The sequence below is a fragment of the Scyliorhinus torazame genome, chromosome 4 (assembly GCF_047496885.1).
Source record: "Scyliorhinus torazame isolate Kashiwa2021f chromosome 4, sScyTor2.1, whole genome shotgun sequence".
In the NCBI taxonomy this organism is placed as follows: domain Eukaryota; kingdom Metazoa; phylum Chordata; class Chondrichthyes; order Carcharhiniformes; family Scyliorhinidae; genus Scyliorhinus; species Scyliorhinus torazame.
In genome coordinates, this window is record NC_092710.1 from 225,377,800 (window position 1) to 225,401,177 (window position 23,378).

Below are 23,378 nucleotides of genomic sequence, written 5' to 3' on the forward strand. Positions count from 1 at the left end.
ATAACGAGAGATATTGTAGGCCTCGTCAAAAGGAAAAAGAAGGCATTTTTCAGGGCTAAAAGGCTGGGAACAGACGAAGCCTGTGTGGAATATAAGAAAAGTAGGAAGGAACTTAAGCAAGGAGTCAGGAGAGCTAAAAGGGATCACAAAGCGTCATTGGCAAATAGGGTTAAGGAAAATCCCAAGGCTTTTTACACATACATAAAAAGCAAGAGGGTAGCCAGGGAAAGGGTTGGCCCACTGAAGGATAGGCAAGGGAATCTATGTGTGGAGCCAGAGGAAATGAGCGAGGTACTAAATGAATACTTTGCATCAGTATTCACCAAAGAGAAGGAATTGGTAGATGTTGAGTCTGGAGAAGGGTGTGTAGATAGCCTGGGTCACATTGAGATCCAAAAAGACGAGGTGTTGGGCGTCTTAAAAAATATTAAGGTGGATAAGTCCCCAGGGCCTGATGGGATCTACCCCAGAATACTGAAGGAGGCTGGAGAGGAAATTGCTGAGGCCTTGACAGAAATCTTTGGATCCTCACTGTCTTCAGGGGATATCCCAGAGGACTGGAGAATAGCCAATGTTGTTCCTCTGTTTAAGAAGGGTAGCAAGGATAATCCAGTGAACTACAGGCCGGTGAGCCTTACTTCAGTAGTAGGGAAATTACTGGAGAGAATTCTTCGAGACAGGATCTACTCCCATTTGGAAGCAAATGGACGTATTAGTGAGAGGCAGCATGGTTTTGTGAAGGGGAGGTCGTGTCTCACTAACTTGATTGAGTTTTTCGAGGTCACAAAGATGATTGATGCAGGTAGGGCAGTGGATGTTGTCTATATGGACTTCAGTAAGGCCTTTGACAAGGTCCCTCATGGTAGACTAGTACAAAAGGTGAAGTAACACGGGATCAGGGGTGAGCTGGCAAGGTGGTTACAGAACTGGCTAGGTCATAGAAGGCAGAGAGTAGCCATGGATGGATGCTTTTCTAATTGGAGGGCTGTGACCAGTGGTGTTCTGCAGGGATCAGTGCTGGGACCTTTGCTGTTTGTAGTATATATAAATGATTTGGAGGAAAATGTAACTGGTCTGATTAGTAAGTTTGCAGACGACACAAAGGTTGGTGGAATTGCAGATAGCGATGAGGACTGTCAAAGGATACAGCAGGATTTAGATTGTTTGGAGACTTGGGTGGAGAGATGGCAGATGGAGTTTAATCCGGACAAATGTGAGGTAATGAATTTTGGAAGGTCTAATGCAGATAGGGAATATACAGTGAATGGTAGAACCCTCAAGAGTATTGAAAGTCAGAGAGATCTAGGAGTACAGGTCCACAGGTCACTGAAAGGGGCAACACAGGTGGAGAAGGTACTCAAGAAGGCATACGGCATGCTTGCCTTCATTGGCCGGGGCATTGAGTATAAGAATTGACAAGTCATGTTGCAGCTGTATAAAACCTTAGTTAGGCCACACTTGGAGTACAGTGTTCAATTCTGGTCGCCACACTACCAGAAGGATGTGGAGGCTTTAGAGAGGGTGCAGAAGAGATTTACCAGAATGTTGCCTGGTATGGAGGGCATTAGCTATGAGGAGCTGTTGAATAAACTCGGTTTGTTCTCACTGGAACGACGGAGGTTGAGGGGCGACCTGATAAGCGGTCTACAAAATTATGAGGGGCATAGACAGAGTGGATAGTCAGAGACTTTTCCCCAGGGTAGAGGGGTCAATTACTAGGGGGCATAGGTTTAAGGTGAAAGGGGCAAGGTTTCGAGTAGATGTACGAGGCAAGTTTTTTACACAGAGGGTAGTGGGTGCCTAGAACTCGTTACCGGAGGAGGTGGTGGAAGCAGGGACGATAGTGACATTTAAGGGGCATCTTGACAAATACATGAATAGGATGGGAATAGAGGGATACGGACCCAGGAAGTGTAGAAGATTGTAGTTTAGTCGGGCAGCATGGTCGGCAGGGGCTTGGAGGGCCGAAGGGCCTGTTCCTGTGCTGTACATTTATTTGTTCTTTGTTCTTAATCCAAAGATGTACAGGCTAGGTGGATTCGCCATGCTAAATTGCCCCTTAATTGGAAATCATGAATTGGGCATTCCAAATTTATTTTAAAAAATTAGATGATATTAAATCATGACAAATAGAGGAGGTTAAATTTAAACTGCAAAACAAAACTACTACAAGTTCAAAATAGAATCATCAGCAGAATGTCTACAAGTGTCCGTTCATCTCATCCTACTCGCAACTGTAGAAAAATCCCTTCACAAAATGAATCCTACATAAAGAAATACTTACAGTCTAATAGGCAATTATTGCAGAGTTAAATTGCTGATATATTGTATATTATAATGGATTCAAAAAATTTACCCGAGCTTTAAGAGATCGAATTGTTCCTTTGGAAAGATTTATATCATCTCCATTAGTAGATCTGCAAAATAATGGATGAGTTTTGAATAAATCATTCTAAAGAAAATGATATCACAAAGCACAAAATTTCGACATTTGTGATTTTAAAATATTAATTTTGACGCATCACTGGCTTGGCTGGCATTTATTGCCCATCACTAGTTTCTCTTGAGGTGGTGGTGAGCTGCCTCCTTGAACCGCTGCAGTTCCTGAGGTGTAGCAATTACATGTACACCAGACGAGGACCGCAATTTTCCTTCCCTAAAAGACAATAGTGAACAAGATGGGCGACAGTTGACAATAGTTTCATGGCCATCATTGGACGTTTTAAATTCCAGATGTTTTTTTAATCAAATTCAAAATTCACTCCGGATTCCGAGAACATTACCCAGGGTTGCAGGATTATCATCCCAGTGACAATACCACTGCGCCATTGGCTCTCTTTTGTACAACCATTCGGCAGTACAATTTGAAGTTTATTTTAAATCTCCACAGCAAGAAAATGTTGCAACTTAATCTTTTTAATTTTAAAAGCTTTATGTAAAATTGCATTGCTTACCTTGTATCCACATTTCTAAAGAAGTTACTGAGTGCTTCATCATAGATTCCTTTCTGAATTAAAAACAAAATGTAATTTTTCTAATAAACCATGGCACGTTGAGACTGACAGCAAAGTCCAACCTATCTATTATAAAATCTAACAAGCTTCTTTAAAGTACTGAAAAAAGTAAACAAACATTGATCAATAAAGAACACTTATATTAAGAGAGAGGTAAGCAAGATCAGGAAGAGTATGCTGCCTAATTTGTTGAAAACTGTTAAGAGAGTGGGACAAGTCAGTATTTAATTTTACTAACTTAAAACTATCAAATCATGCCAGCACTTCAAAGCTTTCAGTACTTTGCATAAACAGTAGTTTGCTCATATTTTCACCCTCCTCTATGAACGTTGCCAGGTTACACTGGGGTACGGTTCCCTGGGTTCCAGATAACCTCTGATACCTCACTCAAGTGAAGTTTATTTCTATTTCTAAAATTTAGTATTTATAAGCATTCCTGCTTATTTACCTTATTCACATTTGCATGTTCCCGTAAGACCAAGTCCCAAAATCTGCAGCCAACTTGATTGCCACACTGGCCAACTAAAAAAAGAGTGAAAACATAAGATTACCATTTGCAAAATCATGAAACACTAATAAAGAGCTTTTTTTGATTCCCATCGCAATTTTTGCCTTTGGAACATACTCTGAAGGATGGATGGAGGGGGAGAGAAGGAAAGAGAAAAGATCAACTGGTTCCTTAGACTCATCTTCAATTAACATGTATTACCTTTAGTGAATTTTATGTCTTTATTACATTAGTTGTAGCATGAAGTTGACCAAAGTTGTAATGCTCAAGTTCTTCAACTTCAAGACCTATGCAAGTGCAAGTACTGTGAGCATGTGCCTGCAACTGTGTCTGATGCGACATACAGTTGTCTGGTGGTAAAGCTTGTAGCTTCACTGGATATGCACAATGGCATTTGACAAGACATGATCCAAACCAGGAACAGTTTTAGAATTTGTGAATTAAGCCAAAATCTACTCGGACTGCGTCATTGGTCACACACCAGTGTTGTCCACCAAAACATAACAAATAAAAACAGCAATACACTTCAGGCTACACTGATTACTTTGCAGATCATGCCTAATGCATATCGTGCAGAGGTCAGCCATTTATTCCAGAAAGAAGAAATCCCGCTGAAACAAAATGAATGGTTAATAGAAGGCAACTGCATGATCTTGTAAAACTGAGGTGTATTCCAACTGCCTGCCTCTTTTTCAAGCCCCCCTACTTCCTACCTAGGTGACCTTGCAATGAGCACATGCTGTTTCCATTAGCTTAAGTGAATTTCTGGAATCAAGTCAGCAGCAATGATCCTCATACTGAACCTTGGGACACGCTACTCAGGACTTCTCCCCCACACTTGGACACAAACACACTGTTGTTTGCTAACCTTCTAATTTCTTATCTAGACACAATATTCTGCCTGCATCCCCAAAGCTTTGAGCTTAATAGTAAATTTCCATGCAAAACTTTATTAGCTGCCACTTGAAAGTTTAAGTGAACAATGTTGTAGAGTTTTTCAGTTGACTTGGATCGTCACTTCAAGGAATTCAAACTGACAGAATCTTCTCCTTTTAAATCCATGATGCCTGCTGAATAGTTCATCCTCAAGATGACGCCTCTCAATTGATTTTGTTATTTTACATATGTCACGTGAGAGTACCTTTAAGAAATGGGTGCTTAAGAAATGTACCTTTAAGAAATGGGTGTTTATCAGTGATGTTAGAGTGTGGGTGGAGCTGGGCTGTCTGTCAGCTTTTTACTTTCGTTTCAGGCTGTTTGTTGCGGGGTGTGTTTTAGTTTCGTTTTCAGAGCTGGATAGCTGCAGTCACAGTCAGAAGGCCACAGCCAGGTGTATTAGAGTGTCTCTCTGTAATCTAAAGACTGTAAATCGATCCTGGTGATTTAAAACTGATAACAGTAGTGAATTTAACCTGATTTGCTTCTGGTAAAAGGTGTTTTAAGTCTTATGGATGTTAAAAGGAAAGCTTAAAGGATTACTTAGTGTTGTATTTGAATTAATGGTTGCTAAGATGTTCACTGTATGTTTTAAAAAGGTTAACTTGAGTTCATAAAATAAACATTGTTTTGCTTTAAAAAATACTTTTCCATTTCTGCTGTACCACACCTGTAGAGTGGGCCGTGTGCTCCCCATACCACAATCTATCAAACGTTGTGGGTCAAGTGAACTCCATGATACACTTTGGGGTTCTCTAAACCCTGGCCCATAACACATGTAATTAAAATAGCTGTCAAGCTTGTTTTTTCCTGATATTTTTGAATATGGGTACCATATTAGACTATTTCCAATCTATCTTAACAGTATTCATTAATTTTTTCATAATGTCCATCAGTGCACTTTTTCTCTCAGCAGTCTGGGCGGCACGGTAGCACAGTTGCTTCACAGCAATTTATCATCAACGGGGTTTTACAGCAATAATGATGAAGTTAGCATAGTAGTATTTATTTTACTTTTAATCGTTAAAAATTTTTAAATCGAAAAGCCCAGTTGCACCTCACCCAAATGAAGTGTAACTTTTTGGTTTATGTAGCGAGAGCAATGGTTGACATTAGTCAACCACATAATATAATAATCTTTAATATTGTCACAAGTAGGCTTACATTAACACTGCAATGAAGTTACTGTGAAAATCCCCAAGTTGCCACACTCCGGCGCCTGTTCCGGTACACAGAGGGGGAATCCAGAATGTCCAATTCACCTAACAGCACGTCTTTTGGGACTTTTGGGAGGAAATCAAAGCACTCAGAGGAAACCCACGCAGACATAGGGAGAACGTGCAGACACCGCACAGTGACCCAAGCAGGGAATCGAACCTGGAACCCTGCCGCTGTGAAGCAACAGTGCTAACATGCCGCCCACCATTCGCCTTGACTTATTGGTCACGCAGAGCAGATTTGCAAGGTCCACGTGTTTTTGGCGTGCACAAGTTACACTCCCTCACACATTGTACCCTCACATCCCGAAATGGTGCAAACAGCAATGGCATGAGTGAAGAAGGTTCTGCTCAGTTCAATGATCCCTAATCGATTCTGGTCTGGGGGAACTTGGGGAAGGGCAATAAATGTTGGCCCAGCCGGCGAATCCTCCCAAATCGCCTGTATTATTTCTAAAAAACAGAACAGCCCATGGTGGGGGTGGAGAGCAGAATTACCAACTGCAACTTCACATTTCCGCCTGCCTTCAAACGGTGCATGAGGCGGAGTGCCGACGTTGCAATCAGTTTAGGAGTATTGAGGAAGAACACCAACTGCTTCACCCTCCCCACTGGCCCCTATCAACGGCCAATGCTTCAGTCGCCGGGGCAACCGGTCCCGTTTTTGTTGGTGCCCCAGGAAAGGGGCCACTGGCGGAGATGTCGGGCACTGGTCTTACGGACAATACGGACCGCCGAGCTACCCGCACACCTCCAAGGCCGACAGTGAATGAGTGATTGAACGCCACTGCCTTTACCTTGCACTAATACAGACTGGGTCATCTTCGAAGGGCTTCTTCTGTGTGGTTGTTATGGTTCCCCGCGCGGAGGGGGCGGGGCCTATTCGCCGCCGGGATGGCGAGTTCACGCGCCCTTTTTCCGAGGAGACGTCGCCTGCGTCTGACGTCACGTTTCCAGGACGACAGGATGCCCGTGGGGGCGTGGCCGGGGTGTGTGACGTCGCCGCCGCCACCGCGGCGAGTGCGAGCCCGGGGCATGAGCAGCCCGTGTGTTTGCAGCCTCACTCATCACGCCTTCCTGCACTTTTATTCCAACTGCAATACATTGTCACTGAATAATTCGTGCCCCTATTAAAGTGATGCCGAGTCTTCGCTCCCTTTCCCATTGTGGTTTATTGCTTCGGTGGCAATGATGGCATGTCTATGGTTTTTTTGATTGTCTTCTCCCAGGTGGCGGGGAGTTTTTGACCGCAACCTTTGTTTTGGTCCAAGATTCTCATGGTTGTAAAGTCGCTCCTACCAACCGAATGGCGGATAGGAGGTAAGTAAGTGGCTGTTGTTGCAAACAGTTGATAAACTGAAGGTAACGCGAGGCGGCAGCAATTTGTTAAAACAAATAGATTGTATTCAATTCTCCTGATTCCGTTGGCAGGTGGTGGGGAGATTGGATCCAACAGAACATCTCAACGATGAAAACCAAGGTATGGCGCTTTTAAACAAAATTCAGATTTCATACGTAGTCGAATAGAATAGTACCGGGATTCGTGAGCTTACTTTAGGATTTTTAACAAATTAAATTTGCTAATGGTTTTGTTCAGGATTCTAACACATTTCACTAGTGTGTGCCGTTATAGCCCATGTAGACCCACAATGAGAAATATCAGCTCAAAGCCTCCTGTCTCCAGAAAGGGGCAACGTACGGTTGGCTCCCTGTGCAAGTCCCGGCTGATAGACAGATGTAGGAATTGCCCGGGACAGTCCGCAAATGTCTCCGACTCTGAACTTGGAGCGGTGCTTGGGCTAGATACCGCGACTTAGCTGGATGCTGACCCAGGAAAGACAGTTTAAAACCTGGATAACTCCATCACCAAACTCACCTCTACCCCCACCTCCAGAGTTGACACCCTTCCCCCAAATACCAGAAGATCCAACCACCCAAAGATTTCTCACCACTTTACCACCCCCCCTTCTACGCCATCTGACTATCGCCTGTGACCACCTGACCATCAACATTAAACACCTCTCCCACCAACCCAATCACTCATTCACCCACTTATCTGCTCACTTATTCACCCACTTATCTGCTCACTTATTCATCCGGGAAACCCACATTTATCCTAGGTTTAGAGTAGATGTACAAGGCAAGTTTTTTTCCCAGAGGGTAGTGGGTGCCTGGAACTCGCAGCCGGAGGAGGTGGTGGAAGCAGGGACGATAGTGACATTTAAGGGGCATCTTGACAAATACATGAATAGGATGGGAATAGAGGGATACGGACCCAGGAAGTGTAGAAGATTGTAGTTTAGTTGGTCGGCACGGGCTTGAAGCGCCGAAGGGCCTGTTCCTGTGCTGCACTTTTCTTTGTTCTTTGTTTTCTTTGTTCTAGTCCACTCATTTGATTTAGACAAGCATTGTTATACGACCATTTCTCTTGTCTGAAAAACACCTTCTCGTTCAGGTTGGGAAGATATAAGAAAATGCTCACTGTCAATTGTAACCCTATTTTATTTGGGTCCCTGACCATCGACCTTAACCACCATTCCCATCAACCCAATCACTCATTCACCCACTCCTCTGCTCACATACATTCAGTAACCCACACTTATTCAAAGACTAGACATATAAAAACCTACCTGAATATGGCATCTACTGCTGGGGAAAAAAAGGCATGTTCTCTCCTTCCCCTGACTCTAGTCCAGTGTTCTTCAACTTTTTTTCCGGGGACCCATTTTTACCAAACGGCTAACCTTCAGGACCATCTCGGCTGACCTTCGCGACCCACGCCGGCCGACCTTCGCGACCCACGCCGGCCGACCCACCATTTTCTCTTACCTTGTTTGCTGCTGACAAAAATGGAGGAAATGGTTTTGGGTCCCTTTGGCCCTTGTACACGCTCCTCCAATGGAACCTGTTGGATGAAGGTGAAGCCTTCTGGTGTCGGAAAGTATGGAGTCTCCATCTGTCCAAAGTTCTGAATTTTTTTCCTGTTAAATTTCATTAAATAATACCCCCCCCGAACTTGTAAAAAAAAAATGTTTTTTAAATAAATGAAAAAAATGAATAAACCCCCCCCCCCCCCGAACTTGTAAAAAAATTAAATGAATTGAATAAAAAATGCGGACAACGGTTCCGCGATACTCCCGACACCTGCCCGCGACCCACCCGCGGATAGCGCCCCCGACTTTGAAGAACACTGCTCTAATCCACTCATTCGATTTAGACAAGCATTGTTATACGACCATTTCTATTGTCCGGGGAAACCCCTTCTCGATTAGGTTGGGAAGATACAAGAAAATACTCACTGTCAATTGTAACCCTATTGTATTTGGGTATTCATCTTCAAGATCAATCACACAAAATATTATTCAGACTCATAGATGAGCTCTAGGTATTACCTACGCTCGTGAAGAAGGCTGGTCGGGTTACGATCACTCAATATGGATGTCATCTTTTCTGAGCACCGAGCTCAGAGCATCTCTTGTTATGGTTGCTCCTTGCTGTTCCCAGGTTGTCACTGATGATGCGTTCCATGGTTCCTTCATTAATCCAGGTTCTGCTAGAACTGAGTCATGATACACACACACCTGGCCTGAGTCATATGGCCCTATCAAGACTTAAAACTTATTAATAGAAATAAACAGGTTATTCCTGTTCAGCCAGGGTGATTCAATCAAGATCCATTGTCTTTGAAACATTCTTGTCTGACCAGCTATTAGTCCATTATGGAGTCTGACAGCCTCTTTGTTCATCGTTTGTCCTGTTGCAAAGTTGATCACTACAGTCTCAAAGTTACATATTCATAGCATGGTCCTTTGTCCTTTTGTGTAATACGTGATAACTACTGTAAATGGTTAATCACAATGATCCATATAACGATTATTTATGTGATCTATCGGCCTTTCTGTGTCCAACTCGGGACCTGGCGAGGCCGCACGCAGATCTACCCAGGCCGAACGGCCTCACCTCGGAGACATTTAGCACTGGTTTCCACCAGCGTTGCCCAGGCATACCATCACTTGGGAGGTCTCCCAGGTGATTGGGGGGCCCTGGGAGGTTGAACACTGGGCAGGGTGGTACCCTGGCACCCCTGATTCCACCTGGATGCTGCCCTGGCAGTGCCAGGCTGCCCAGGTGGCACCATGCCAGTGCTGGGGATCCGGCCTAAGGCTGCCCTGTACTTTAAAAAAATTATTCATTTTACGGGATGTGGGCGCCGCTGGTTAGGCCAGCATTTATTGCCCACCCCTAGTTGCCCATCCGAAGGTGGTGATGAGCTGCCTTCTTGAACTGCTGCAATCCTTGATGTGTAGGCATAACCACTGTGCTGTGAGGGATGTTGCCTCAGTGACAATGAAGGAATGGGGATATATTTCCAAGTCAAGTGTTGAGTGACTTGGAGGAGAACCTTCAGTTGGTGGGGTTCCAAGGTATCTGCTGCTCTTGTCCTTCTGAATGGTTTGTGGTTTTGGAAGGTGCTGTCTGAGGAACCTTGGTGAGTTACTGCAGTACATCTTGTAGATTGTACACATGGCTGCCACTGTTCGTCGGTGCTGGAGGGTTTGAATATTTGTGGAACGGGAAGCAATCAAGCGGGTTGCTTCGTCCTGTGTTAAGCTTCTTGAGTGTTGTTGGAGCTACACTCAACCAGGCAAGTGGTGAGTATTCCATTACACACCTGACTTGTAGATGGTGGACAGGCTTTGCGGTGGTCAGGGGTTGAGTTACTCACCGTAGGATTCCTAGCCTTTGACCTGCCCTGGTAGCCACAATATTAATATGGCTAGTCCAGTTCTGTTTCTGATAAATTGTAACCCCAGTGATTGTGGGGGATTGAGCGATGGTAATGCCATTGAATGTGATGGGGCGATGGTTAGATCCTCTCTAGTAGGAGATGGTCATTGCCTGGCACTTGTGTGGCACGAATGAAACTTGCCACTTGTCAGCCCAAGCCTGGATATTGTCCAGGTCTTGCTGCATTTGGACATGGACTGCTTCATTGTCTGAGGAGAGGTGAATGGTGCTGAACATTGTGCAGTCATCTGCAAAATCACCACTTCTGACCTTATGATGGAAGGGAGGTCATTGATGAAGCAGCTGAAGATGGTTGGGCCTCGGACACGACCCTGAGGAAATCCTGCAGTGATATCCTGGAGGTGAGATGATTGACCTCCAACCACCACAACCATATGCCAGGTATGACTCCAACCAGCGGAGAGTTTCCCCCTGATTCCCATTGACTCCAGTTTAGTTAGGGCTCTTGATGCCACACTCAGTCAAATGCTGCCTTGATGTCAAGGGCAGTCACTCTTGCCTCACCTCTAGCATTCAGCTCTTTTGTCCATATGTGAACCAAGGCTGTAATGAGGCCAGGAGCTGAGTGATCCTGGCGGAACCCAAACTGAGCATCCATGAGCAGGTTATTGCTGAGTAAGTGCCGCTTGATACCACTGTTGATGACTCCTTTGACTCTGTATGCACTTCCTGCTGCCTTGGGAAAGTGACCCCTCCCACCCGGGCTATTCTCTCTTCCAACCTCTTCCATCGGCAGGACATACAAAAGTCTGAGAACACGCACTAACAGACTCAAATATAGCTTCTTCCCTGCTGCTACCAGACTCTTGAATGACCCTCATGGATTGAACTGAACTCTTCTCACATTTTCTCTACTACACGCCGGCCTATGTATTTACATTGTGTATTTATGTATGTCCTATGTTTTCTCATGTGTCCTTTCAAATAAAAACTGTGTCGCATCCATTGCAAATGTAGAATTTTATGTGTCCCTAGACTAATGTAGACACTAGAGACACCCATATTGATTTCTCTAAAAGAAAATCATAGCTCTAATGTTATTATAGGAATGAGAAAACTTGCATAAATTTTGGCTTTTTGATAGCATTGCCATCTTGTTCACTGCATTCCAATGTCTACTGTTTAAACCCAATCCTGCAATGATTTCACATTTGTGTGTAATAGAATTAAGGCTGTATCCTTTTTATCAATCATTTTAATTTCCAGTCTGCGAAAGCTGTGGAGTTTTTGACGCATGATCTGGCTGAATTCATTGAGGTTATCCAACATGATACTGTGACTAACATTGCAGCCACAGCTTTAGCATTCTAAGAGAAACTAAATGTGAGTTTATACCCTTTTATAACTTACACCATATATCAAGTTCCTGAATGCACATCTGTTAATAAATTGACCTTTTTTTGTAAGAGAGTATAAGCATGTTCAGGTGTTGATCTCCTATTTTCTTTCTCTGTCAGTCTGGCCTCAATAAAAGTTGAGACGGATTCGCACGTAAACAGAAGTTATTTATTTAGCTTGCAAGCTTTATCATCTTACAGAATGTAACAGGACGTCCTGCCTCTTACACTCCAGAAAACGACTGAACTAACAGACAAAGGAATCTCTGCAAAATCAGTTCAAATGGTATCAAGTTTCACATACTCGACGGACATAGGTCAGCCTAGGTCCCTCCTGACCTGTTTAATCCATTCTGATTGGCTCACTTCCAATCCCTTTCTCTGGCCCCTATCAATGCATCCTCACTCTTATAGACACACCTCTTCCTGCTTTTTCCATGCGGTCCCAAATTCCTTTGTCCCTAACTGCAAAAATCAAAGTGGCTTATTTCTACATTACATTAACTAGTATCTCTAAAGTAACTATTTTATATCACATTCGTCATTCCCTCCTTTTATCATTCCATGATAACCGAACTATCCAATCTATAGCTACGGTTCCTCATCTAAAAAGATTCGTCGCTGCATTTCCAATTCCTGTCTTAGCCCCCCTTCATCTGCTTCACCCTCATGGATTTTAACAGTTAAATTTTTTTGGCCGGTGATTGGGGTGGTGATCTGATCCAGTGCACCCCGCATTCTACCCATCACACATTTAAGGATGGCCAGGCCCACAAAGATGCAGCCGATAGCTACCACTAGATACATGGCCATATTTATCAACCAGTCCTTCCATCCCCCAAATCCCCAGTTACCCCAAGAGCCAGGATCCTGCATCCCGTCCAAGTGATCCCGTATGCGATCCATAAATTTAGTGATGTTAGCGGTCAAGTCTTGAACACCCATAATACACTTGCCCTGTACTATGGCGCATACCCCACCCTCACGGGCCAGAAGATAGTCAAGAGCATACCGGTTCTGCATTGCAAACAACCGTAGCTGAGACAACTCCTTAGTTATTGCCCCGAGGGCTCCCAAGGTTTACTACCCGTGTTTTCCTCAGTTTGGCCTTTAACTAACTTAAGTGTATCTCCCGGTAACCTACGTTCTAGCTGTACTTCCCTTCTCATACGCCCCATCCTCTCTCTAGTCCCTTTCACTTCCTCATAGCCTCTTCCTACGCTCTTCTGACAGCCTGATATTACCTTTCTTGCACCACTCTTAACACATCCAAAATCGAATTTACATGTATTCCAAAAACAAGGCAATGTCCATATAATGTTCCCTTCCCATCGCCGGGACCGGTGCAGCTGCTTCATGACTCCCGCATTCTCCTTAACTTTGATGACCTTCCATGAGTCGATACCATGTCCTCGTATATGGGGGCAGTGAAGAACATCACCTGTGCACAGGTGATGTATCCTTGTAGATTGGTTGGGGCTACACAGATACATAATATTCCCCTTTTCCATGTCCATCGCCAATAACACGCCAAGCGAAGTGAGGCCAAATATCAGACAGACGATGCGTAGCCACTCCATCATGCTCCACACCTGTAAAATAGCACTGGAGAAGGGAGGCAGGTTAGTATCCGACCTTTTACAGTAGTGGAGATGGACTCAATGTACAGTGATGTAGGTGCACCCAAGCACTTCGCCCCTCCACTTTAACTGCTGTGGGGGTGGCAAGGAGAACTTGGAAGGGCCCGTCCCATCGCGGCTCCGACCCCTTCCTAGTCCAATTTTTTGACCATGACATAACTACCGGGCTGGACTGAAAGTGAGCTAGGTACTGGGGGCAATGGCTGGTGAGCCGCGCGGACCTGGCCATGGAGTTCCTTGAGCACTTGCGTAAGGGCCAGAACATAGGTGGTCATTTCCTCAGTCATCTGATGAAACTGAACCCGTCTGGGAACCTGCAGGCTCCAAGGAGTTCTAAGAGGCCTGCCATAAAGAATCTCGGCGGGAGAAAGCCGGACCGGTCCCGCAGGTGTAACCCGCAGCTGGAAGAGGGCAACGGGGAGCAACTTAAGCCATGTCAGTCCCGTGTCTGCTCTTAATTTAGCCAATTTAGTTTTGAGGGTCTGATTGTGTCTTTCAACCAACCCGGCCGCCTGCGGTCTGTAAGCACAGTGTAACTGCTGGCGTATGCCCAACTGGGAGCAGAACTCCTTGTTAATTTGTCCAATAAAATGAGGCCCATTATCAGAACTTAACTGAGCTGGTATACCGTACCGGGGAATGATTTCCCTCATCAAGACTTTAACCACAGTAGCAGCTTTACTATAGATAGTCGGATACGCCTCAACCCATCTGCTGAACACATCCACAATGACCAAAACATATTTATAACATTGACACCTTTCCAACTCAATGTAATCCATTTGGAGCGTCTCAAAGGGACCACTGGGCAACGGGGTTTGCCCCTTCCCACAAGGGATACCTTTTCCGGTGTTATATTGCTGACAAATCAAACACCGATTACTGATACTTTGGGCCAACCCCTGCATTTTAGGGTGCCACCAAGTGTCCAGCAACAAATCACTAGTCCCCCGAGCCCCACAATGAGTTGCAAAGTGTACACATTCGATGACCCATAAAGCCAGCACATCAGACATACAAGTCTGATGTGCAGGCGTGGTCCATAAAGAGGAAACAGAATCATATGTACAACCTAACCGTTTCCACATTTGTTTATCACTCTCAGGAGCATCCTCCTGTAACCTTATGGCATCTTGGATGGTTGGCATTGGCTTGTCAGAAGCAGACACATTCATAGTAGATCGTTTAGTCTGACTTAACATTTTAGGCACCATCACTTGCTGAATTTGCGCGGCTGTGCGCGCTGCACGATCTGCTCGTTCATTACCAACGTCAACTGGGGTTGTACCATTCGTGTGGGCAGCGCATTTAATAACGGAAATCTGCGCTGGCAGAAGGAGGGCCTGCAGTAGGTCATTAACTAAACCCCGGTGGGATATTTGACCACACATAATCATGTCAGGTTGTTCTGACGAAATGTCACTCAAATCGCCCCTTATTGTGGTAGTTTCCTGAATCAAGGCTAACCAGTCGTGGCCAGGTGCGTCTTCATGGATAGGGGGACCACTAAGAAAACAGGCTGGATTGATAGTGGTACAGTATTTAAATGTCAGACGTGGATTGTTCAAAAGGTATATCTCATACCTATTCTGACGAGCTGCGGTAAGATGCTGACCATTCGCCCCATATCCCTGGCATGGTACCGGTCATGGACCTGACGTGTAATATGAGGGCTTACCGAAGCTGACTGTGGCCATAAATGTGGTGATATTGTAACAAAATCGGCTGTACCTTCTTTTCCCGTGACTGTGGCTGTAACCTTGACTGGCCATTCGGTCTCAAGTAATGGCCAGTATTTGTCCTCCAACTCCCTGTTTCGTCCAGTTCTGTCATAGGCCAGGGTAACGTGATGCAGTGATAGTGGCTGTTCAATGTCTAACGTCCACCACTGGGGGGTGATAGAAATATAGCACTGTTGTCTCATCCTCCATGATGTAACCGTTACCCCCTCATCTCCGCATTCTAGCTGTAGCTGGAAGATACACAGTAAATCTCGGGCCAACAAATTACAGTCCAATCCAGTAGTCACTACAACCTGATGCTCTGCAGACTTATTCTCGTAAGTGACTGTCACAGGTTCAGAAATAGGATACTCACACACCTGTCCTTGGAACCCTGACAATTGCTGCGTGTGGTCGGATAATGGTAATTTAAGTGCTGATTGCACAGAAGACATGGCTGCCCCGTCCTCTTCTTCCAGTAGACCAATGGCCCCTCAGAGGGGGCTGCGGTTGTAGAGCTGTTGATTCGTTCGGTGGGCCATAAAAAAGGGGGTGAGGGTCCCTTTGGGTGGGTTTGGTATCCTCCTCTTCGCTGATCCACCCACCCAAAGTCACTATATTGGGGCTCCTGCTGGTAAACTACCATTTCTGCCGCTTGTTGGGGTCGTAGATCATCCTTTTTCATTACATACTCAGTCTTAACCTTTGTAACTGAGCCTCCTTCTGGGCCTACACCCTCCTTCCAGTAAAATCTGACTGCCCTTGCCATCTGGGAAGGGTCGTTCTCCGTCCAATTCATGTTATTACATTTCACAGCAGTAACCACAGAAGGTGGTAGGCAATGCATTAACATAGCACAGTATTGAGGGGAATTCTGACCATTTTGATACAACAAATCGCCTGACTGCCCCCGGTAGATTTCATTAAAACGCCCCAGAAATTCCTCTGGGTCTTCATTCTTCTTAGGTTTTAGGTCTAAGATAACAGAAAGATTTATGGGCCTTTGAAATGTGCTATTCAATGCATTTAAGATCTGTGTCCTTCTATCGTCGTCTAACGCATAGGCCTGCTGGAGTGCGGCATGACTAGCATAATTCAGGTGGTTAAGACAAGTGCGGTACTCTGCTGGGGTTAAAATCTGCTGAACTAGGGCCCAGAGGTCCCTTGAATCAGCTTGATAAATTGAGATAGTAGTTCTCAATGAATCCACAAAGGCAGCAGGAGATTTTTTTCTATCTGGGATTGTAGTCATAATAGCCATCATCTCACTGGGTGTCCATGGGAAGTAAACGTCTATTGTGGGGTTTGCAGCCGCCGTCCCTGGATCGGGGTTTCTCATCTTCCTAATCGGTAACTGTCTCTGAATGTCACCAGGGGGCACTCTAGGTATTTCCCCTGGTTGTTCCAAGACTTCAACGTCTCTCCCTGTCACTAGGGGGAGTTCTTTCTCTTCAACCGAAGTTGTTTCAGCTTTCTTTGTTCCCAACTCTTGTGATTTCTCCTTAGTTTGGGGAGACTGAGGTGATATGCTTAATTGTTTCTGGTGAGCTTCAAGCCCCTCTCTTGCTGTCCGAGATCTTGTCCTAGAGCTAACTGGGCTTGTGGGACAAAGTTCCTTTTGCTCTTTCGGTTGTGAAGTTGGTAAAACAGGACCCACACTATCACCCAAAAGGGCTTGAGTTTCTGGCATATTTGAAATCTGGGGAGCAATGACTGGGTATATTATTGTACTCTGGTGGTTCTGGAATGAGCGCAGACCATGCTATGGGTGCAGACGGAACTTTTACTGACTTTTCCAAATTATTGAATTTTTCTTCTTCTGTCAATTCAAGGCCAGCCATTAAACTACGTAGCTCATCTCTTGTGTGACCCGTGTCCTTCCTCTACTTGCGCTTTTTTAAAAAACTTAAAAATGTTTGAAAATTCAAATTGGATTACTGCAACTTGCAAGCTCAGCTCTGATCTCAACTCAGAACTAAATTTACAATTTGCTTAACACAAACTTGTACAACATTTACAACTTAATTATTTCTTTATCTTAACAATTTTTCTTTTAACAAGTTTTTTTCTTTTACATACACATAAGTATTAGCAAAATCAACTATAATTTCCAGATTTACACTTTTTAAAATGGTGTCCATGATCTTCTTTAAGTTTCTATTAATCTCCAGATAAAGTGAGATAAACCTTATTTCAAGTAAGTAAAACTTAAGATTCTGGCAATTTCAATCAATTGCTTTCGAAAATAATAACTTTTATCAAAGAGGTGGAGAAACCCACTGGTTTCCTTTAATTAATTCAAAACGTAACTTTGCTGGAGTTCACTGACTCAAAGGAAAGGTATCCGATTACACTGCAGACTGTTATCTCAAGGCCTGAGTGAGAAGCACTGTCTGTTTTCAACTCCGCCTGCTGCTGTTAACCCTTTGAGAGACTTCTGCTTCAACCTCACAATCTCAACTAGACCTCGGAACTTTACAGTCCAAGGAGACAATTTTAGCTTAATCAACTATATATTTAAAACACTCACACATAGAGTTGAACCATCTTCAGATTTAAAAACAGTTATACTGGACTGAACCCCCATTTATTTAAGTCACATCAGCCTCTGAACCCCGATAATAGACTGAACCTTTATTATTTAAAGTCACATCAGCCTCTGAACCCCAATAATAGACTGAACCTTTATTATTTAAAGTCACATCAGCCTCTGAACCCCAATAATAGACTGAACCTTTATTATTTAAAGTCACATCAGCCTCTGAACCCCAATAATAGACTGAACCTTTATTATTTAAAGTCACATCAGCCTCTGAACCCCAATAATAGACTGAACCTTTATTATTTAAAGTCACATCAGCCTCTGAACCCCAATAATAGACTGAACCTTTATTATTTAAAGTCACATCAGCCTCTGAACCCCAATAATAGACTGAACCTTTATTATTTAAAGTCACATCAGCCTCTGAACCCCAATAATAGACTGAACCTTTATTATTTAAAGTCACATCAGCCTCTGAACCCCAATAATAGACTGAACCTTTATTATTTAAAGTCACATCAGCCCAAAACCCTAACCCAAGCCGAAACAACAATATGAAATCCCATCAATTAAAGTGCTAATCCCCAGACTGACCTGTGATTTCGTCGAGGCGGTCTTTCTGTGCCAACCGCGAGTGACCAGACTAATCAGACAATAGGAAGAGGGGAACAATCAATGCTGGTCGTTTTCCATTTCTACATTGAGGGCCCTTTGTTCCCGTCCTCCTGTTCATAATCAGTCTAATTCTGATTTCGCAGTTGGAACAGGATCGCCCAGAGAAATCCCGGGTTTCGGCACCAAATGTTGATCTCCTATTTTCTTTCTCTGTCAGTCTGGCCTCAATAAAAGTTGAGACGGATTCGCACGTAAACAGAAGTTATTTATTTAGCTTGCAAGCTTTATCATCTTACAGAATGTAACAGGACGTCCTGCCTCTTACACTCCAGAAAACGACTGAACTAACAGACAAAGGAATCTCTGCAAAATCAGTTCAAATGGTATCAAGTTTCACATACTCGACGGACATAGGTCAGCCTAGGTCCCTCCTGACCTGTTTAATCCATTCTGATTGGCTCACTTCCAATCCCTTTCTCTGGCCCCTATCAATGCATCCTCACTCTTATAGACACACCTCTTCCTGCTTTTTCCATGCGGTCCCAAATTCCTTTGTCCCTAACTGCAAAAATCAAAGTGGCTTATTTCTACATTACATTAACTAGTATCTCTAAAGTAACTATTTTATATCACATTCGTCATAGGGAAAAGTATTAAGTTCCTCTTAAGGAAACTTGTTTTGCTTAACAACATTGCATGAACATATACCACAATAACATGTATCTGTGCATTTATATTTAAAATTATCCCTTATATTTGCTCTTTGGATTAGCACAATTTTAGATGTGCTGTGATTTCAATAGGTAAACTAATCAGGCTATGATTGTATTGCTCACTCCACAGATGCTGCCAGACCTTCTGAGCATTTCCAACATTTTTTGTTTTTATTTCAGATTTCCAGCATCCACTGTATATGCAGTGGATGCTGGAAATCTGAAATAAAATCAAAAAATGTTGGAAATACTCAGCAGGTCCAGCAGCATTTGTGGAGAGAGCAATACAAGCCCTCCAATTCCCACAGCTACATCGACCACAGCTCCTCACAACCTGTTTCCTGTAAGGACTCTATCTCATTCTCCCAGTTTCTCTGCCTCCTGCATAGCAGTTCCAATGGTGCCACTTTTGAAAATCGCGCTTCTGATATACCTGCCTTTTCCCTTAACCAATGTTTCTACGCCCTGTGGTTAGCAGGGCACTAAATCGAATTTGACCCATTTCCCGCACCTCTGCTCTCACCCCTTCACCTCCCACCCAGAACCAGGAGAGGGTCCCCTCTGTCCTCACTTTCCACCCTACTAGCCTCTGCATTCAAAGGATCATTCTCTGCCATATCCGCCACCTCCAGCATTATGGTACCATGAAACATATCTTCCCCTCATCCCACCTTTTGGAATTCCGCAGAGACTGCTCATACTATAGTCCACTCCTCCATCACCTCCACCTCCTCATCCCCTTCCCTTGGAACCTTCCCTTGGAACCTCCCTCCTCACCGTTCAAGGCTGCGAGCACTCCTTTCAAGTAAGGCAACATTTCACTTGCAGCTCCTTCAATTTGATCTACTGTATTTGCTGCTCCCAATGCGGTCTCCTCTACATTGGGGAGACGAACCACAGCTTGAGTGACCGCTTTACGAAGCACTTCTGCTCAGCCCGCAAGCATGACCCCAACCCTCCTGTCACTTGTCATTTCAACTCAGCACCTTGCTCTCGGACCTACATGTCCATCCTTGGCATGCTAAAATGCTCCAGTGAAGCCCAACACAAATGGGAGGAACTGCACCTCATCTTCCGATTAGGCACGTTACAGCCCTCAGGACTGAACAGTGAGTTCAACAACTTTAGACTCTGACCATTCTCCTCCAGCTTAACCATACCCCCTTTTTTATATCCAAAATATTGTTTGCCCCAGTGCAACCCCCCTCACCCTTTGGGCCATCTGTCACTTGTTCTTTAGTTTTGTTCTCACTGAGCACTGACCGTTGTTGTCTCAATAACGCACTCTAATATCTTAAAGTTATGCCACTATCAGCACCTTCTAGAGCACTGCACACTGATATTAATGCTTCCTCTATCTCGTGACCTACACATCTTTGTTGCAATCTCTCTTAGCTCCCATCAATCACTGCCCTTCTACTCTGCTCCAGCTGCTCCACGCCCTGTTATACAATATATAAACCACCATAATTCTCCTCTTTAGCTCTGCAGAAGAGTCATATGGACTAGAAATGTTAAATGTGTTTCTTTCTTCACAGATGCTGCCAGACATGCTGCATTTTTCTAGCACTTCCTATTTTGATTTCATTTAATAATGAGGATGTGGTACAGTTAACAATGATTTCCAATAACAAAAGATGAAATGTCATTCATGTTTCAGTAGGTATGTTCCAGCAACAATGCAACTACAAATTTTTGAATTTAAGAATTATATGTGGAACTATATTTAATCTGATTCCAAAAAAAGTATACACCATCTTTCAGTTATCAAGTTCACTGATTTCCCTGAACTAATATGATCTAAAGTCTTATTGTAAGCTGCTGTCATTTTCTCCCCCTACTCCCACGCTCCAGCAGAACAAGAGCCAAATATTACCATGGTACTCACAAACTGTGGAACTATACAGGATTTATTTTGGTGCTTTTCTTCTCTTCTAGGTTGAGGAGCACACTGAAGAAGATCAGGCATTCAGCAAGGGGCTTTCAAGCTTGCTTGGAGCTATCTCTGAAGTGTTTACACCTACAGTAAAAGAATCCATCACAACTGATGTTAAAACAATAAAGGATTTTGAGATGAGAAATAGTCAGTCCTACGATGGTTTTAAGGTACACAACATTATCATATGATGGACAGAGGTTGAGTAGAAGGACAAGTTATTTAAGAAATAGTTACCTTTCTTTTAATATTTTTTATTTCACAGGTCCGGCTCTGTAACCTTCAGGCTAATCCTGCAACATACTCCAGCACAGCAGATGGTAAGATCTAACATAATAGTATAATCAACATTTGGAGAGTTGCAAACAATATTTCTTCCAAAGCATTTTCAAACTGTAACTCGTACATCATTCCTCTCTATGTACGGGATTATTTTACACAGTGACCCACCAAAAATACCCGAAGAGTGTGTTAATCTGTACTGAACAGTTCCACACATAATGACTGGAAAGCTACAATTTGTTTCACTCAGTAAACCGATATTTCTTGTAACTGAAATAAGATCGAAAGCTGACATTTCAATCTCGTGCAAGTGTGTTTCAATCTTTGAGACAAATGTCACATTCTAACTGCAGTCAAAGATGTAGCATTGACACTATTTCACCATGGTCCAGTTGGGAGCCATGTTTTTAATTGCCTTCTCAAATCATGCATGCAAAGATGGGTGCTCCTGTCTGATTCTTTTTAAATGATCCAAAATAGTTACCAAGGTGATCAGTTCTTTTCAATCACCTTGAAATTAAGAGGCTTTAATTATCATTAGAAGAATAAGAGATTAGTTTATTGAAACATATCCTGAGGGGACTTGACAGGGTGGATCCCGGGAGGATGTTTCTTTTTCAGGGAGAGATTGGAACTAGGGAGACATAGTTTTTTTTTTAAAAGGGTCCTGTTTAAGATGTAACTGAGGAGAATTTTTTTTTTTTTCAGAGAGTTGTTAGTAAGTGAAATTCTCTTCCCCCGAGAGCAGTGCAGGCAATGTCATTGAATATTTTTAAGGCTGAGTTAGATTGTTGATTAGCAAGAAAGTCAAAGGTTATAGCGGTTCGACCGAAAGTAGAGATCAGCCATGATCTTATCAAATGTCTGTGCAGGCTGAGGGGGTCAAATAACCAACCTACTCCTGTTGCTGATTTGTATGTTCTTATCATTGTGAAATCCCATCCAACCTATTAGCAAGGATACAGCGGCTGTCCAGAATTTTGAAAAGTCACCTTTCATGTCCAGCTTAACAGCAGTAGCTTTTTATATCACTGCCAAAATCTACTCCTTCCTCATTGGTGAAGGAGAAAATACGCCCATTCTTTCTGAGCTGATCATTTTAAGCCTGTTGTATAGTTATCATGAACCAAATGGTCTCCTTCAATGCTGTTTTGACTCTCCTAGAGACAGATTTCTGCCCTACCAAGAACCAACCATTGTCAATAGTTTTGAATAATGCATCCATTGTAATAGGAAAACAAAGTGCAGAATGGGTTGTTCCCTGTTGCCTGTCTATTTATTGTCATTTTCACTGTGTTTCTAATTACAGTGCAAGGCAGATTTTTAGATAGTCACCTGACTTGCCCACCTAAGATTTGACTACTATATTGAACTCACTGGTTTCAGCCTCCCTACATATCCTTCAGCTTTACTTGTTCTTTGAAAGTGCATCGTGAGAAAATTAAAACTTTTTATTCTTCTATGGGATGTGGGCACCGCTGGCTGGGCCACCATTTATTGCCCATCCCCAATTGCCCCTTGAGGCATTTAAGAGTCAACCATGCATTTAAGAGCCAACCACATTTCTGTGGATCTGGAGTCACGTGTAGGTCAGACCAGTTAAGGACAGCAGATTTCCTTCCCTAAAGGACATTAATGAATTTTTTTTCCGACAATGGTTTCATGGTCATCATTAGACTTTTAATTCAATTTGTATTTAACCACCTGTAGTGGTGGGATTTGAACCTGGGTCCACAGAGCATTACCCTGGATCTCTGGAATACTAGTCCAGTGGCAGTACCACTGTTCCACTGCCTCAATGCTTCTGACTTTGATACTGTGATATGCATTGGTCAAATACTAGTGCGTAGCCTTGGTCTAACCTGCAGGGAACATTTGTTTATAATTCAGAACATCCAAACATGTTTACTGCAAGTTAAATACTGATGCCCTGTTTTAAGAGATTATTTGGATTAACTCACTTTTTTCTCATTCTATGTAAATCTCTTTATGTCTGCAGATCAATATAACATCTGGCTGTTGACCTTCAGTTTGGAATTTCAGAAGCGTGCAATATCGGATCTCTTGGTCAATAGTCCACGAATAAGAGATCTTTACACAAAACTGGT

General features: G+C 43.5%; 1 protein-coding gene and 1 pseudogene across 2 annotated transcripts in view; one reads left to right on the forward strand and one right to left on the reverse strand.

Annotated features, from left to right (window-relative positions):
- tube1 (tubulin, epsilon 1) overlaps positions 1 to 6,597 on the reverse strand; it is a 42,289-nt gene extending 35,692 nt beyond the window's left edge. For both annotated transcript variants that reach the window (XM_072499414.1, XM_072499413.1), the window contains exons 1-4: positions 6,473 to 6,597; positions 3,463 to 3,536; positions 2,955 to 3,007; positions 2,357 to 2,417 (exon numbers count right to left, since the gene is read on the reverse strand). In XM_072499414.1, the coding sequence (XP_072355515.1) occupies positions 2,357 to 2,417; positions 2,955 to 3,007; positions 3,463 to 3,536; positions 6,473 to 6,497 (213 nt within the window). In that variant the 5' untranslated portion in view covers positions 6,498 to 6,597. The remainder of the gene's footprint in view (positions 1 to 2,356; positions 2,418 to 2,954; positions 3,008 to 3,462; positions 3,537 to 6,472) is intronic.
- Positions 6,598 to 6,692: 95 nt separating this feature from the next.
- Positions 6,693 to 23,378, forward strand: part of LOC140410791 (BSD domain-containing protein 1-like) — a 32,710-nt pseudogene continuing 16,024 nt past the window's right edge.